General features: G+C 46.9%; 1 protein-coding gene across 3 annotated transcripts in view; it reads left to right on the top strand.

Moving 5' to 3' along the window:
• LOC120444428 (neurogenic protein mastermind) overlaps window positions 1-18968 on the top strand; it is a 69361-nt gene that overhangs the window by 47348 nt on the left and 3045 nt on the right. For all 3 annotated transcript variants that reach the window (XM_039624068.2, XM_039624067.2, XM_039624069.2), the window contains 3 exons: window positions 264-2330; window positions 17449-17755; window positions 17820-18920. In XM_039624068.2, the coding sequence (XP_039480002.1) occupies window positions 264-2330; window positions 17449-17755; window positions 17820-18920 (3475 nt within the window). The remainder of the gene's footprint in view (window positions 1-263; window positions 2331-17448; window positions 17756-17819; window positions 18921-18968) is intronic.

Genomic DNA, 18968 nt, shown 5'->3' with positions numbered 1-18968 from the left:
ATGATATTTACATTAGTTCAATATCCTTAGAACTGATTTCAATGATATTATTATTTAAGTAATTAAATCATAAAAGATGGTAGCTTAGTACTTATGGAATTTACATTAGTTAAATATCCTTAAAACTGATTTTAAACAAGGAAAAAATATTTTGGTTGTTCAGATTTGCTATACAACTTAGTCACATTACTATTTTTTTAACTTTGAAAACATTCAAACACATTCTATAACGTATCCTTATTTGGCCTTTTCTCCCAATTTAGCAACAAAAATTCCTGAAACGACCCGCGGAGGATGTTGACAATGGCCCTGACAACTTTGAACCGCCGCACAAGTTGCCTAATAACAACAACAATAGCAATAGCAACAACAACAATGGCAACGCGAATGCCAACAACGGTGGCAACAACAATGGCTCCAATACCGGCAACAACAACACGAACAACAACGGCAACAGCACCAACAACAACGGCGGCAGCAACAACAACGGCTCTGAGAATCTAACCAAGTTCTCGGTGGAAATTGTACAGCAACTGGAGTTCACCACATCGGCGGCCAATTCGCAACCACAGCAGATTAGCACTAATGTCACTGTAAAGGCGCTGACCAACACATCGGTGAAGAGTGAACCAGGTGTGGGCGGTGGCGGAGGGGGCGGCGGTGGTGGCGGTAGCGGTAGCAACAACAACGGAGGCGGGGGAGGCGGCGGAAACGGTAACAACAACGGTAACGGCGGAGGTGATCATCACCAGCAACAGCAGCACCAGCAGCACCAGCAGCAGCAACAACAAGGCGGCGGACTGGGAGGCCTCGGCAATAATGGAAGGGGCGGGGGACCCGGCGGCATGGCCACGGGTCCCGGGGGCGTGGCAGGTGGCCTTGGTGGCATGGGCATGCCACCCAACATGATGTCCGCCCAACAGAAGTCGGCCCTGGGCAATCTGGCCAATTTGGTGGAGTGCAAGCGGGAACCGGATCACGATTTCCCCGATCTCGGCTCATTGGACAAGGACGGTGGTGGCGGACAGTTCCCCGGCTTTCCCGATCTACTCGGGGATGACAATTCGGAGAACAACGACACGTTTAAGGATCTCATCAACAACCTGCAGGACTTCAATCCCAGTTTCCTCGATGGCTTCGATGAGAAACCGCTGCTGGACATCAAGACGGAGGATGGCATCAAGGTGGAGCCGCCCAATGCCCAGGATCTGATCAACAGCCTGAATGTGAAGTCCGAGGGCGGTTTGGGTCATGGTTTCGGTGGCTTTGGCCTGGGTCTGGACAACCCGGGCATGAAGATGCGTGGCGGCAATCCTGGCAACCAGGGCGGCTTTCCCAATGGTCCAAATGGTGGGGCCGGTGGTGCTCCCAACTCCGGTGGCAATGGTGGCAACTCTGGTAATCTCATGTCCGAACATCCGCTGGCTGCTCAGACACTCAAGCAAATGGCCGAGCAGCATCAGCACAAAAATGCCATGGGCGGCATGGGTGGATTCCCCCGGCCGCCGCACGGCATGAATCCGCAGCAGCAGCAACAACAGCAGCAGCAGCAACAGGCCCAGCAGCAGCATGGCCAAATGATGGGACAAGGGCAGCCGGGTCGCTATAACGACTACGGCGGCGGCTTCCCTAATGACTTTGGCCTGGGACCCAATGGTCCGCAGCAGCAGCAGCAGCAGGCGCAGCAACAGCAGCAGCCGCAGCAACAGCACCTGCCGCCGCAGTTCCACCAGAAGGGTCCTGGCCCGGGTGCCGGCATGAATGTGCAGCAGAGCTTCCTGGACATCAAGCAGGAGCTCTTCTATTCCTCTCAAAACGATTTCGATCTCAAGCGTCTGCAGCAGCAGCAGGCCATGCAGCAGCAACAGCAGCAGCAGCAGCAACACCATCAGCAACAGCAGCAGCAGCAGCCCAAAATGGGCGGTGTTCCCAATTTCAACAAGCAACAGCAGCAGCAACAGGTGCCGCAGCAGCAACTGCAGCAGCAGCAGCAGCAGCAACAACAGCAACAGCAGCAGTACTCACCCTTCAGCAACCAGAATCCCAATGTGGCGGCCAACTTCCTCAATTGCCCGCCAAGGGGCGGTCCAAATGGCAACCAGCAGCCGGGCAATCTGGCGCAGCAGCAGCAGCAACCCGGTGGTGGACCGCAGCAGCAACAACAGCGCGGCAACGCCGGCAACGGGCAGCAGAACAATCCGAATGCCGGACCCGGCGGCAACACCCCAAATGCGCCGCAGCAGCAGCAATCGACCACCACCACGCTGCAGATGAAGCAGACGCAGCAGTTGCACATTAGCCAGCAGGGTGGCGGAGCCCATGGCATTCAGGTGAGTCCAAAAGCCCTTTCAGTGGAGATAAGTTAGTTCAGTTGGCTAAGAAGCGTAGTAAAGCGTCCAGAAATCCCCAATGATGGCCCTAAAAACAGCCCGTTGCCCGCCTATATGGAGCTTATCCAATAGCATAACGCTACTTAATGCCATTGACACGTATGTAAATTTCCATGCATATTTAAGTTATCAGCGTAACGAAGTCAACAGCTTTTCACGAAAATCCCGACAGCAGAGGCAGCGGAAAAGCTCCTTGGGGGTGGTTTTTCCACATTGAGTGAAACGCAAGCTCCCGCTGCTGCTTTTCCACTCGACCATTTCACTCAGTCGACTGACTGCTGCTTGTTTTCTTTATATTTATCTGGCTTTGTTTTTGTTGTCGGGAAAGGATCATAAATCATGTTATGGCAAACAAGCCGAGCAAACGAACCTTTGCCCGCTTTTCCCGCTCTCTCCCCCGCTCTCTCTCTTTCTCTTACTTTCTCTCACTGTCTCTCTTCCTCGTCGAGTTTTCACTCTCTTGCATGGCGTTTAACCCTCGCTTTGCCATTTCCACTCGCCAGCCGAGTTTATCTCTGTCCATTAATTTTACCACACATCTGTTCATAAAATTGCTCGGCGACCTGGCGCTCGGCTTCAGTGAGTCCTCGGCAGCGAGCGAGTGTCCTGGCGCTGCGGTCTCTCTCTCAGTTGCCGCTTTTCTCACACGCCACCCACTTGCCTCGAATTTCCCGAGTTCCATGTGCTCCATTTTCATTACGTGAGTGAGCAAAGGGACGCTACCAGCTAAAAGTGGATTGAGCTTGGCTTCTATTGCTGCGTTGCGTTTTAGGGTTTTTCGTGAATGGAAATTTCTGCTTCAAGTGGCGAAAAAGGAGCTTTAAGATCTGAAAAAAAGCGAGTAGAAAACAGAAAAAGGAAGCTAATCTATGCACAGAAATGCCCAAACAGGGGATGCAATGGGGAACGTGAGAAGCCTTAGAAGATCTCGCCGAACAGAAGCTATTTGAAGCTTTAGCAAAACAATGTAACTGAGGAATTGCTAAGAAAGTTATGCATTTTTGTAAAAGAAATTTTTATATTTTACTATGATATTTTTTAAATGGAATTATTGGAGTTTATACCATTAATAATTTACCATAACAACTCCATTGCGAGTGTCAAAAAGTATGCTTTATATTTTGAATTGTCCTTCTAATTATGGTTAAGTCTAGTTGAAAGAACTTTTTCCCTTGCTGCCCAGCGAGTCTTACATGTTTGATCCTTATTTATTGTGCTCCATTTTGGAAACAGCCCCAAAGTGCATGGGCCCATGAACATTTACTGAGCTTCGTCATCACTCATCCATATAGTAATGCATTCATCACTTGATTGCGCCGCCACGACCCCGCCCCCTAGCTCCATAGCCTCCCTCCCCCTCCCCCTCCTCCTCCTGCCCACGCCTTTGAGGGGCACTTTTTCCGGAAAATGCATGGGAATCTCTCGCACAAAAGCAATATTCCCTAGCCACATGCATCCCCACACACAGTGCCATGCACACATACATATGTGCATATGCATATACATATATATATGCACTAAACCTAACCCATATTCATTATCCGCTCCAAATTGTTTTCCTGTTATTCGCAACAACAAGAACAGTAGCAACAACACCCCAACATTTCATTTACAAAATGAAAGTGCAAAACTTTTTAAGTTAAGTTTCATGTCGCTGAGTAGTTTTCATCAGAGAACAGCCAAAAAAGCATGGAAGAGAGAAAGGCGAAGAAGGAGAAGGCAGAGCGAGAAGGATGTGGAGATAGAGGGAGAGAACGAAATGCTTTTGGCCTGGTCGAAAAAGGGACACGGCAACGGAATTTCATCCGATTTTTGGTCAGCTACACTGTGAAAAAGCAGGGCCAATACATTACATATTACTAGTACATTTCATGATTTAATATGATAATAGCTCTTTTCATCATAGAATCCACTTGTAAATATTGACCTCTTAACATTCATAAGAATGTGTAATAACTTAAAATCATATAATTATAATCATAAAATACTTGTTTTCTATGCTATGTTCACTTTTATGTAAATCCAAACCAAGTTGATTTTTCACCGTGCACCTTTTCCTGGGCGCATTTAGCTCAAGTTTTACCATGAATTTCGTTCATGCATTAACCCTCGGTTGCCTGAGACTTTTCCCTCTTAGCAACCCCAAGCCCCGTTGCATAGAAAATAGTTGAAGCAAGTTGAGTGCCGTAGAAAATGAAGGGAAAAGCAGGCGGGGGAGAAAAACAGTTTGGGGAGGCAAAACTTGTTGACGATTGAGATTGAAATTTTTCGAGGTTTATTATAATTTTTTATTCAGACTGCCCACTAGCCAGCCAGTACGAGTCGCAGTCGCCCTCGTCCTTCGTGTCCTTGGCGTCTAGTTTTTCGCCCTCACTGCCATTTTCCTCAGTGGACCATAATCAAAGGCTGTCCTGGCGAATCCTTTTGGCTCGCTTATCGGCCCAAGACACAACACGTATACACACTTAAGTCTAACGATATATTTGCATAGGACTCATTAAAAATGCCCCCAAAAGAGGAGGCATTTGGCAACGAGGGTTGCAAGAAGCCAAAACAGCATCGGATTCAACGAGTTTTCTCGGCTCAATAATATTTTGCGAGGGGAGGGAGAGGCAGAATGTGGGGAAACCTCTTAAGTGCAAGAAATGAGCGGGCAAAGTGTAAAATGTACAATGAATATGACAAAGAACGGTGGCCCAAGAAGCGACTGCTGCTATATGCACAATATAAATTAAGCGCGGAGGAAAAAAACCGGGAAGAATATTAAGTTGGAGTGGAGAGAATGTGTAGAAAAGCAGCAACGGCAACAGCAAAATGGAAATTATACTTTTTACTAATGAGGTTCTTTACCCAAGAAGGATGACAGGCCATTTTTAATGGCTTTTCATTTGGCAGATTTTTAAGAGGTCTATTCAGGGTTTCCTTTTTTTAATTATTTTTAGCTCAGCTCAACACTTTCAATTTGTTAGCCTTAAAAACAAAGCCAAGCAAAAACAGTATTTCAAATATGCCCAGCAAACTACGTAACATCAATTAAGTTTGGCTCTAAAAGCCCCTCATTGCACACGAAACACTACCCCCTCACATGGCGATTGTAAATAATATTTATCAGATACTTATTGTGCAAAATGAAACTTTTTAGTTATAACCAAAGCAACCGACGGGGCAGAAAAAACCAGGCAACAGGCAACAGCCAAACCGAAAACAACCGTAGCCCCGGCTAAAAGTTCAATGAATTCAAAATGCTGGCCATTTTGCATGTCCTGCATTAACTCGTTAAAATGCCAGGAACAACAGCAGGGAGGTGTAGTTCTAGCCACCAACAAATTTGTGTAAATACAATAAAAAGTGGGGAACTGTGGGAAAATGCTGGGAGAAGGGGTGCGAGGGAGGCTTCGGTTGGTCGATCCGCAGGCGAAAGCGTCATCAAAATGCCAGGGCGCACAAAAGTATGCAGCGGAAATGTGCAAAACGTGAAAATGTGCGGAAATTATACTTGCGCCAGGCAGCCACACACACACACAGAAAGAGAGGAGGGAGAGGGAGAGAAAGAGAGAGAGAGAGAGATAGATAGAGGAGCTATGAAAGAGACAGCTAGAACGCTGCGACTGAAGAGCGGGTCATATCAGATTTTATGACTTGGCCCGGGCGACTTAATGAAGTAAGCGAGAAATGCGAGCACATGCGACCAACTTCGAACTGCGAACTGCGAGTCATCTTGTATCAAAAAAGAATAAATAATTTATAGCAACGAGGAGGAAGTGGCGAGATCTAGGCAGCATCCAAAGCACATATAATGAAATGAAAGAGGCGGAAAAGCGGGAAAAGGCGGCTACGCAATGCGCAGGCGCCAAGGCAATAAAAGCAAATCCCGAAATTCAGTTCAGTTCGCAGATTCCCGATTCCCAACTCTTCACATAACTCGCCTTGACGGGGATTATGGGGCCAGGAGTTATTGGACATATTCTATATCTGTACTCGTATAACCGCTATAAATTTAATTCCCCCAGTGAAAGGAACTTCGGCACTAAGTGAAAACGAAGGAAGCGAAGGAAGAAGCGAGAGACAATCGGCCTATTTATGAGCGGAAAACTTTAGCTACAAAAGAAAACATGATATTTTCCCTGCTGTTTCATAATTCAACGAATTTGCTGGCCGTTTATGTTGTTTTTAGGTATCCAGCTTTTCGCATGCCGCTCGACTTGAGATTTCGGCTTCAGTTTCAGTTTCAGTTTGAATTTCAGTTTCATGTTCAGTTTTGTTTTTCTGGCCCGACCCATTACCTAACGCATTTGATGCTCTCAAAGGTCACATTATTTACCTTTTATATTCCCATTCGTGTCAGTGTGGAGGGGATTTTTCGGTGAGGTTGGCAAGATGGGTTTTTTGGGCGCAGGGTTTTTCGCAAAAGCGAAGTTTCGTAATATTTTCATTCTGTTTTTCTACTCCTGCCGCTGCTTTTTCGGCTGCGTTTCAATCAATTTGCAGGTGTTGAGCGTTTCTGGGGGGCAAAAAGTGAGCGGAAAAGTTGATGAACTTTGGCGGTAAGCGTTTTGGTGGGGTTAACCGTTTCGCCAGAGTTTGAAGATGTGTGAAAATCATTTTATTCCCACCTTTCGGTCTTGCTGAGTTTTCCATTTTAATGTGTATCTTAAGTTGCCCCGTTTCGCAATTATAGTTATCCACCTTCCACTGCGGTTCGCAGACTTTGAGGGATTATTTGGCAGCTTATGGCAGCAATATCAATCAGTTTATTCACACATATATTTACCATTTAACTGGTATATTTCATTTTCCTGGGACTTAGCTGGCTTTCTATCTCTCTATCTCTTTTTTTTTTTTGGACGCCTTGATTGCCTGTGCTCTTGCTCACCTGGCCACTTTGATTGCTACCTTTCCGTTTTAGCCGGCATTTCCCTGCGGCGTTTTCTTTCAGCACCTCCCCTCAGCTATTTTGCCTTGCTGTTGGCATAAAATTTAATATTTGCCCGTGTTCTTAACCCCTCCATGCCCCTCGGTTGCCCGTGTATATGTGCGTGTGCGTGTGCGTGTGCCTGTGTCTGTGTCTCCCCCTTCATCGTGATTATTATGCCATGTAATCTGCTTCATATAACACTGAGATGAAGACGTGGCAGTGGGAATGCGTAAGCAAGTGGCAAGTACTTTTAATACTTTCACCTCCTTGGGGCATCAGGATCGCACCCACACATATACTTGCCATGCACACCAACACACACGCACACACACACCCAGTTGATGTGTTAGTTGAACGTATATAAATATTTCAGTTTTTAATCTATTTTAATGGAAATTATTCGCGAGAAACAAAGTTTTTGCTGGTGCTACTGGTTTTGCATTTTATTTGCTATAATTTGCCTTTCGTTACTCACCACTTGTTATTCAGCAGCTCCCCGCTCCTCCTCCGCTCCTGCCACACTCCTATCCTTGGCTAAGTTTAATTTTTCTAATCTTGCAACAAATCCTGGTGGACGCTGGAAAGTATGCTATGCGTTTTACAAGGCGCGCTCCTTCGCCAGTTTGTGTGTGTATGCGTGCGAGTGCTTTCCGCAAACAGCTCACGTCGCATATTTATAGGCTGCCAGGGCATAAAAAGCGATTCCAACTGGAGCCGAAGCTTGCCAAAAAGATTTACAAAATGCTTTCCGCCTTTTCTTGTTTTCTTGTTTTATTTTATTTTTTTTTTGGTTTTATTTTCTCTGCGCTTATTTTGGGCACATTTAGATTGGCTTTGGACTGCTGCAAAAACTTTTGTTTAGGTATCAGTTAGTCTGGTGGTTTTAGGGCTTAAAAGTTGCTTGTTATCACTATTTGCAGCAGTCGTCTATTCAAATTAGTTTCTATTTGAGCCAGAGAACGAAACTCACAGCGAGACAGTCTGTCTGGCCAGCAAGGTTGACACTCATATCAAAAACAAAGTATTTGCGCAATTTGTTTAAATTTCATGCGCCACTCAGACGCAAATTCATGTAAAATGTAAAACCAAGAGAAAAACGTTAGGCAAACGAACCAAAGACGGTCTGTCTTTGGTAGGCATACAAACGAGTCTTGGTCAAGTGTAAATTCTGGCCAGGATGAGCTTGGAATTGGAGTGGGGGTTATATATGGGGAGGGGAACATTGCACTTCCAATCCAAACACACACATGCTTCAGCATTTGAAATTCCATTAAATTTTGTTGCTCTGGTCGCAGGCAAAATAATTTCCAGTGACATTTCCCTGGCTTTTCGTTGACAACCGAACTCATTTCATTAACTGCCCAAACAGAACGCACAATCTGTTGCCACTACACACACATACACTGAGGGTTATATATAAATATATATGTTCTCGACCATAAATATGTCTGCTGGGCCCTCACGCCCTTTAAGACCCCCATCCACCTCATCCCCCCCTTGCAACAACACCTTGGGCATCCATGCCACCCACCCGCTGCAGAAACGTTTTGCCCGGCCACTTTATCAAATTAATTACTTTGCCAACAAGCGGGATGAAGGATGTGAGGGGACGGGAGGTGAGGGGGAGGGGGAGGGGTGCTGAGGGGTGTTCGCTGGGAGGTCAAGTGGTCAGGAAAGTTGTTGTTCACTTACATTTGCCACACTTTTACGGCCATAACACGAAATCCGACTGTGAAAACGACGAGGGTAGGGTATTGGCAAAGGGTGAAGTGTGAAGGGTGAAGGGCTCAAGTGGAATTATGGAATTGCAAACTGGATTCGCCCAGGCTGCAGCAGGTACTTGATCGGACACAGAAACATCTCCCAGGATAAACTGGGGATATAGCAGAGAACATTAACTAGTTGTTTAGAAATAACTAAATGCATTTAACTTTATCTATTGGTATTGTCTTAGAGAAACAAGTTTCCAATCACTACAAGGATTTTAGGCACCAAAGCGTTTGACGTCAGTTAGAAAACATCGTAGGTGCTTCGCCTCTCGGACGGCACTTAAAATACCAACAATATGCAGATTTTGATTATATTCCACTCCCCGCATTGCAAGAATACCTACTTAATACCTTAAATGGAAGCAACGTTGACGTCAGTTGGGAAAAATGTTAAATATAGAGACTGTGGAAAAAGTTGTCTCGCTTTTTCCTGTCCCAGTAGGAAAATCAATACCGTGTAGAAGCGAATGGTAACCAGTGTCACGCTAAATAATAAAGTAATTGTTGTTCTCTGTGTGTATGTGTGTGTGTGTTGGTGAACATTCCATGAATATTATGGGGGAGTAATGGAATGGGAGTAATTCCCCTTCAAAAAGAGATTATTAACCTCCAGTTTTAATTTGTGCAAAAAAGGCTTTTGTGCGACAACGCCCACTGGAAATCGTAGTGCTCCTCTGCGGCCCACGTGGCGTATGTGTAATTCCATATTGTCTACTTTCATTTGATCTTGGAGTGCTGAGGCGTGGGGGCGTTTGAGGGGGCGTGGCTGCGGTGCGTGTCTAATGCTCGTCACTTGAAAACTCGCCGAGCCAAAGTAATTGAAAATGTAAATGGTTGAGGTTAGTGGCAGTGCAAAGCGGATGAAAATGGGGCAACAAGGATGTGGATGAGGATGAAGATGGGGATGAGGATGTCGAAGTGCAGAAAGTGAGTGAAATGTCGGTGCAAAAAAAACGAAAAGTATTCGTGAAATTGCGAGGGATCAGCTTTAGTCGGCTTGATTCCCCATTCGGTTGTTTAAACGCCTCAGAAGGGACTTTAACATACTCGTACTTTCATAATTAATAGCTCGTATTTTTACAAATGGAAACTCTATTCCACGTTGGGTTTTCTAAATTTCGTATGGGCAAAGCAATGTTTCGAGCAAATATCGATGATAAATCTGCTGGAAAAGCCAGCAGCATCAAATAGCATACCTATGGTATGCTATACCAACCGTCTACCAATTTTTCATCTGTGGGCTGGAAAATCAATGGGAAAATTCGTGCCGTATTTAGGTGAAAATGCAGACGAAATTTTCCATGCAGGTGATGTGGTGATCCTGTGGGGAAAAGTGGAAAAGCAAAGGGGCGGCCGTATTCATATGGCTGGATAATTCTGCCAAATTTGCAGCTTTGCTTTTTTGTTTGTTGTTTGCATTCTGTTGTGTTCTCTATTTACCAAAGTGTGTGTGTGCGTGTGCGTGCCTGTGTGTGCCTGTATGTGTCTGTGTGTGTAAATAAAATTAACGAATGTTGAACTTTCTGCTGACAAAGTTCCGGCACATGCATAAGCAAATATGTTGAAAATTTGCAAATAGAAATTGATTTTCGATTTACCGAAATCGAGGGGATATCCCCAATTTGTTCTTGATTTTTCATTAAGGGTTCTAAATGCATAATAATAATTATTCATTGTACTTCAATTGGATAAGACAACTCAACTGGAAGGTCAGTCTCAAAATTCAACTTCTTGTACCTCATTTGGTGAATGAATTTCAGCTTTCTCTCAAATCTTTCGTCTTTCTGGGTTTTTTCTTAAAAAACAATGTCACGTTCTGCCTTTTATTGCGAATCGCTGGCTGACTCAGAAGCGCGCGCGTTTCTTGTGCGATTTAATTTGTAGCTCTTAGATGCAGTCAGTCGCGAAGAGGCGAGCAGTGGAAGAGTGGAAGAATGGCGACGAGAAGAATTCTTCTCAATGCTATTTTCATGTTGATCGTGCGCCGTTGCTTTGTTCACCCAAATGTTGTTGTTGCTGCGGTTGCCATGCAGCTGGTTTATCTATCAGATGCCAGCTATGTGATTCATCCGAATTGTGTCTTCAGCTGCGGATTTTCCGCCTTCAGCACGCTTATCGTCTGCAGATAAGCACGATATAAACGCTCTGATCTCATCAGATCCAAAGTGCTTTGTACTCGTTAGTACAGGAAATAGTTCGCAGATCATATCATTATGATTGGGATCAGCGCAGATCGAGTCAGATCTACTCAGAACAGATCTGGCTGATCGTGTAATGATCGCCATTAGCTGGCACATTGTACACAGTATACAGTATACAGCAATCACGGACTAAATCCAACATAGGATTGGCTCGGATTGGATGGGGCACGCAAAATATTTACACTAATTAGCAGCAGTTTCTCCACGGTCCAGTACACTGTACTGCACTACAAACGAGTTGCGTTTGCGGCGGCATTAAGTTGCCATTAAAGCAACTGGCTGCCACGGCAGCAAATTAAAAATGCAATTGCAAATGAAATTGAATTTAAAAATCCATCAAGTCGAATGAACGACTTGGGAACGGTGAACTGCCACTACCTTTTGATTTTTATGCACTCCCGCCGCATCGTAATTGATGAAGAGAAATGGAAAAACGGCTAACATACTTGCATATACAACTAATGAAATCATGGCCAGATTAGGTCGTTGTCTCACATTTCCTACTATTCACTATTCATGGATGATTGTCAATGGCCTTCAGGCACCAGAAGATGCTAACAACTTCGTGGAACTTGGCAGAACATCAAGAGAGGAAAGTCGTTTAGTATATTGTATTCATGCCTCAGCATTGGAATATGCTGAACTATTTTCCTGAAAGAGCGTGCTGTTCGGAAATCTAAATTCGAAGTATTTTATACTTGTCAACACATTATTTATGAAGCCATTGGCTTGAGAGAAAATCTGAACAAATTCCATTGAAAACATCGAATGTATATATATTATATTTTCAATACTTTTAATGCAATTAGTTCAATAAACTCGAGTCTGTAATAGGCTTCTTTCTCCTATGATATATGATGAAAACCTGGGCCGACCTCGTAAACTTTTGACAGGTGATCCATTAAAATGTTTTCATAAATTTGCCACAGGTGTGCCTGGCGTATCGGTATTTACTATGCAGCTGTATCGGAAAACCCTTCTGAAATGGAGCCAACAAACAAATCGAAGTCATTCATCGCAGCGACCGAAAGCCAAAGTCGAGCCCCAATAATTTAAGCCATCCCCCCGCCGATTCCGTGTGGGGGCTCCTTTTTGCCCCCTTTGACCCACATGGCACATGCATACAGTGCAGTTCATTTCGGTCAACCCTTTTCCCACTACATACACACAGAAACACACACACACACACACACAGATGCATACATACGTACACATATGCATTTTGGGGGCGCTCTCAGGGCCATTTATGCCAAAATTTAATTTATAATTATTGCGAGTTTAATTTATGATCATTGACATGCTGCAGCAGCCGAGGCACACAGGCACACGGAAACCGCATTGAAAGCGCCCGTTGTGGGTGGCAGTGGGGGTGGTGGTCGGCTATTGTATCTATTCCCCGTTTCTATACTCCTCCCGCTGCAGCCGATTGTCTGGCATTGTGTGCGAACTGCAACTGTTTCAAAAGTTTTTTGCTACCTTCCATTGGGAAAACTGGGATCCTTTGGGTGGCAGCCGGAGCCACAAACCGGGGAAAAATTGTGAAAAGCGGGGGGAAATGGGGGAAATTGGGGAAACTGGGGGTGGCGAAACTCACACCGCTTGATGCGCTGAAAGTTGGCTGATATGTCGGCATCAACAATGACGATGATGACGGGAATGTGCATATGTGTGTGGATGGACGCGATGCAGTTTTCCTGCACACTACTGCAAGTGCAAGTGTGTGTGCATGTGTGTGTGGAAAGTTATAACCCCGCGCTCGGGAGATTTCCACTGTCTTCGTTGGACAGGACAAAGCGGGATTGCTGCTGCATCTCGGAATGGGAATGGGAATGGCATGCAGAGTGTGCTGGGATGCAATCTGCACCCGGGCATTTGCCACCGTATGCGAGCATAATTACGTTGAGCCGAAGTGGCATAAATGGGACAGGATCAGGTTGCTCTGCTCAATTAACGAGGGCTTCTCAGAGGAGATCAATGGGCTTGCGACTTACGGGCTTATAGCTGGAAACTCTATAACAATATTACACTTTCCATTATGAAAATAGCAGTTCTTGAATTTTCCTTAAAATCCGATTATCTGCTCCACCCTCTGCAATCGGATTTTGTGAACCCGGCGTTTTCCTGCTCGTCGCTGGCAATTAAAAATCAAATTCGCTCTGCTCGAACGCTTTGCCAAACGAGATTTTGCCTTTTCCCTATATCTTCTATATCTCCTATACATATATCCATCCCTGTTGCTGTCATAATTTTGTTAAATAACGCAGCGCGGACACCTTGTTGGATGGGAGGTGATGTGATGTGATGGGTTGGGACTGGCTTGGATTGGATTGGATTGGTGTCGTTGGATAGGATCGCAGAGGAGCTCACAGCGGGGCTGGCAAGGCAGCTAGTTTATGTCACACAAATATCCAGTGACAGACGCCCGACGGGTGGCCATCCGGCCATCGACCACCACCCACAATACACCACCCACCACCCACCGCCCACCATCAACCTCCACCTCCCACTCCCGGAATTCCCTTGGCTTCATTTTGGATTTTTTGGCTTCACTGCCAAAAATAATAAAAAAAAAAAAGAGAACAGAAGAAAATAACATGGCAAAGCGGCAGGGAAATAGGAAAAGGGAAAAACTAAAGCGCAGACTAAATCATTTCGGGGGCAGTGCTAAGTGGGCGTCGGTGGGCGTGGCCTCTTTGCTAATTTCATTGACTCTTCAGTTTTTGGTCGGCTGCCAAGCTGCGCCAAGTGGGTGGGTGGTTTATGAGTTACTCACGCCCCGCTTACCCTACAGTAGAGCTTCCTTAACGACAACTACATGATATGTATTACTATTCTAAGGAATCTTACATCTTTATGGTTAATATAATTGCTATGCAACTGATGATAATTACTCATAAAAGCCTTTGCTGGGATTTTTCGCACCTGTTCGTTTTTCGGGTCTGGGAAGTTTTTCAATTACCTTAAGTGCAAGTGGGCAACAAGTTTGGCTGCGCCGCATTCGTCACTTTCGTGGTGGGTACAGTTGTGCCTGGTCAGTCGAGTGGAGTTGAAGACATGTGTGGAAACCCCTCGGAAAAAAGGGGACCGCAGTTCCTTTGGAGTTTTATGTTCTTCGTTTGGTATATTTGTTCTTTTTTTCTTCATTTTTTTCTTTGCTGATACTCCAGTCCTACATGTATCACACACACACAATCAGGCAGGCAGGGAGGCAGGCAGGACACTGCCGGGATGGTCACATATATCATTGTCAAGTCTATATGCAAGGCATCCCCCTGCCGCCGCACTGTGTCCCCCTTGTAGCAGCACCCCTTGCCCCACGAACACCATTCCCTTGACAGCGCGTGGGGCGTGCGGCAATCTTTTTGGCTTGTCAAATGCGCATTTCCTGCTTAGAGTCCTTGCGCTATGTATGTGTGTGTGTGTGTGTGTGTGTGTTAGTGTGTTGGTGTGTGTGTATCTCCTCTTTGCGCTTGAGTGTATCTGTGTTTGTCTCCAGCGCAATCAATACGGCGGCGCTGGGGTAATAGCTGCAGGATTTACGCGCTCGTGCGGCGTCTCCGGCTTACCCGCAAGCTCCTCTTGCTCTCCGTTGGTCCTTCTCCTTGTTGGTCCTCCAAGCAGCCCGAAAATTCGTACGCCCTCGTCCTCGGCAGTTACCTTTAAACTTTTTTTATTGATATTTTATGTATTAGTGGGGCTGTATCCGCCATTGGGTGAACAAGTGTGTATGTGGGTGGATGGGCTCTCTTTCCGCTGTCATTTTGTGAAAGCTGCTGTAATGATTTGTTTTATGAACTTGTTCCTGCGCTTCGATCCGCAGCCAATCGATGTTTAACCAAGGCCCACCGACCTTATTTGGTGTAGGTATTTATGACTGACAGTGTGGGATGAAGCTGTGATCCTTTGGCTTAGCAACGCCAACAAGTTGGTGGCTGCAGAGAGAAAAATGAGTGACACAGCAGCAGATATATCTTAATTTTAATAAATGTTATACCATATACCATTTACCACTGGCAACAGCTTAGTGATTAAAAAGGGGAAGTAAATGTAGCTAAAGGACCCTTTCTCTTTCTGTATACAACCACACATATCAAGCCTAAAAACCCAGTTTGTTTTCCACTCTGAGCCCACATTTTATACCTTGCCTTTGGATTCAGAGAGGCAGGCGCATGATTTATGGCCAACATTCGAACGAGTGGGTGGTGGTAGGGTGGAGTGGGGTGGTTAGGTAGCTGGGTAGTTGGGTAGAAGGTTGCCCACACAGCGACCAATGCCAAAGCCAAGGCACTAAACTTCAATTAGCCCCGACGAGAGTCCATGACTTTTAATCAGCGTACTTTACGCCACTCACTCGCACTCACACACTCACTCCCTTCCACTCGCACTCACGGCGCCCACCCTTCGCGCCCTCCTGCTCGCACGCGAGCTCCAAATGAAAATGCGTGGAGCTGCAGAAAACACACAATAAATTAAACCAACAAGCAATTACAGCAACAGCACAAACTGAAAAGAGGCACAGTGGCAAAGGCTCCAGTCGCAGGGTTCGACGTTAAGGTATCCTCTAATTTCAGCATATCGCATTGCATTTTATAATCAAATAAGCAGGGAAAATCCTGAAAATCCGCAGTTTCTAACCTAAAAGCGGTAATGAAATATATAATATATATATCTATATAATAATATTGATTTACCTTTAAAAAGTTCACCCATTTAAGTGGAACCAAATAGTATTATTTATTTATTTTCTGCAGTACCACCTTACCTGCCTCACCACATATCCTACAAACCCTCAATTTGCGAATTACTGGGTACCAAAAGGCAAGCGCGAACTCAAAGTTGCTTAGTGCGCTTGATGTTACTCCTGTTCCACTGGCTGCTCTACTGCTTTGAAGAAAACTAAGCCTTGAATTTTCCCGCACTCGGCGGCCGCAGTGGCTCAAAAGCGAGGAAAATCATTGTCGGAAACTATGGAAACTATGTGAAACTTCGAGCACAGGGTGTGCGGTGTGTCCGGTGACAAGATTTATTTGCTACCCGCATATTCGAGCTTGGCGTGATGGCAAGGTGGCAAGTTCCGAGGACAAACATCCGAGGGCCACGGCGAGGAGGGCTCTTGTGGGTGGGCAGAGTGGGAGTTGACTGTGGGATGTGGCATTGAAGTTGCAGGGTCGATCGCTGGCGTTGTCCTTTCGCTCATTTTGCATGTTGGCCCGGCGCTCTTTTCGGGCCCATTACAATAACAAATGAATGGCAAATTTGCTGTTCAGCAGGGGAAATCCCCCTCACACGAACACATACCCATGCACACACATACACATGCAGTGGAACTCACACAGAAGGACAGACAGACAGACAGAAAGACAGACGCAGCAAAGTAGACTATGAAAAAGTGCCGAAAGATTTATGCTTCTGCTTCTCTCCCCCTTTCTCCTCGTGTGTGCGTGTGTGTGTGCGTGTGTGTGTTTGGCAGTCAATGCGGATTCAAAAGCCATCCAGGCGATAATAAGCTTGAAAGCCTGCCACCCACTGCCAATCCACCCGCTCTGCAGAAGTGTTTCTGTGTGTGTTTGAGTGCGACACATCCAGCTGACAGCAAATGAGACAGCTGCAAATGGAGAAGGTAGGAAGTTTGGCCTGCCTCTTCTGTCCCTTCTGCCTTTCTGGGACCATGGATGCCAATCTATGTGTCGTGTATTAGCCCCCAAAATCCTTCGCGCCGGCAGCCCAGGCAAATTACCAAAGTGCCTGAAGCCGGTGACAACCGTTCGAGTGTCCTGTCGCTTGTGGGTGTGCATGTCTCAAACATACAGCACACATAAGATCAAAGATCTTTGGAAAATGCTGCTAGTCGCTTTCTTGTACTCCTTAAAATCTGTGCAATGTGCTGTAGTGGCTTTTAAGAAGGATTCTCTATGTTGTCCTTAGAAGAAAATTACATGTTACTTTCTATCATAATGAAATACATGTATTTTAATCTCACAGTGTTTTTATAATTTTAATTGTAGTTTTTATATAGATTTAGGGCCTGCTTAGCTATTATAAGGTTTGATAAAATGTGTAACAAGTTTCCCATTTAGAGTTCTTAATTTCCACGAAAAGATTCTCACATCAACCATTACTATCTGCTGTGAATATTCAATACCTCAACATATTTGTACATTATCCCCTTACAGGTGTCGGCTGGTCAGCATCTGCATCTGAGTGGCGACATGAAGAGCAACGTCTCGGTGGCCGCCCAGCAAGGTGTCTTCTTCAGTCAGCAGCAGGCCCAACAGCAACAGCAACAGCAGCAGCAGCAGCCCGGCGGCGCCAGCGGACCAAATCCCCAGCAGCAGCAGCAGCAACAGCCGCATGGCGGCAACGCGGGCGGTGGAGTGGGCGTTGGCGTTGGCGTGGGCGTGGGTGTGGGTGTGGGCAATGGCGGTCCTAATCCCGGACAGCAGCAGCAGCAACCAAATCAAAACATGAGCAATGCAAATGGTAAGCCAGCAACTGAAAGTGCTTTACATTGAACATTCATGATTCCATCTGAATTCCATTCCAGTTCCCTCCGATGGCTTCTCGCTCTCCCAGAGCCAAAGCATGAACTTCAACCAGCAGCAGCAACAGGCGGCCGCCCAGCAGCAGCAGGTGCAGCCCAACATGCGCCAGCGTCAGACGCAAGCGCAGGCAGCGGCTGCAGCGGCGGCAGCAGCGGCGCAGGCGCAGGCGGCGGCCAATGCCAGCGGTCCGAATGTGCCGCTCATGCAGCAGCCGCAGGTCGGAGTCGGCGTAGGCGTAGGCGTGGGCGTGGGCGTTGGTGTGGGCAATGGAGGCGTGGTCGGTGGACCCGGTTCCGGTGGTCCCAACAACGGTGCAATGAATCAGATGGGCGGACCCATGGGCGGCATGCCGGGCATGCAGATGGGTGGACCCATGAACCCGATGCAGATGAACCCCAACGCAGCCGGTCCGACCGCCCAGCAGATGATGATGAGCAGCGGTGCCGGCGGACCGGGTCAGGTACCGGGACCTGGTCAAGGACCAAATCCGAATCAAGCCAAGTTCCTGCAGCAGCAGCAGATGATGCGCGCCCAGGCGATGCAGCAACAGCAGCAGCACATGTCTGGCGCCCGACCACCACCGCCCGAGTACAATGCCACCAAGGCACAGCTGATGCAGGCCCAGATGATGCAGCAAACGGTGGGCGGCGGTGGCGTCGGCGTCGGCGTCGGAGGTGTGGGCGTCGGCGTCGGTGTGGGCGTGGGCGTGGGCGTGGGTGGGGTCGGCGGTGCCAACGGTGGCCGCTTCCCGAACAGCGCTGCCCAGGCGGCGGCCATGCGGCGCATGACCCAACAGCCCATCCCGCCATCCGGTCCAATGATGCGACCACAGCATGCGATGTACATGCAGCAGCATGGAGGAGCAGGCGGTGGCCCAAGGAACGGCATGGGTGTGCCCTACGGTGGCGGAGCAGGCGGTCCAATGGGCGGGCCGCAGCAGCAGCAGAGGCCGCCTAATGTCCAGGTTACGCCGGATGGCATGCCCATGGGCTCACAGCAGGAGTGGCGGCACATGATGATGACCCAGCAGCAGACGCAAATGGGCTTCGGAGGACCAGGACCAGGTGGACCCATGCGGCAGGGACCCGGTGGATTCAATGGAGGTGAGTTCAAAAAATTGCTAAATACCATTAGTTACTTTACGCAAACTG

This window comes from Drosophila santomea, chromosome 2R (assembly GCF_016746245.2).
Source record: "Drosophila santomea strain STO CAGO 1482 chromosome 2R, Prin_Dsan_1.1, whole genome shotgun sequence".
Lineage (NCBI taxonomy): Eukaryota > Metazoa > Arthropoda > Insecta > Diptera > Drosophilidae > Drosophila > Drosophila santomea.
The sequence above is the reverse complement of the archived record's forward strand: the minus strand, read 5'-3'. Positions and strand labels throughout refer to the sequence as shown.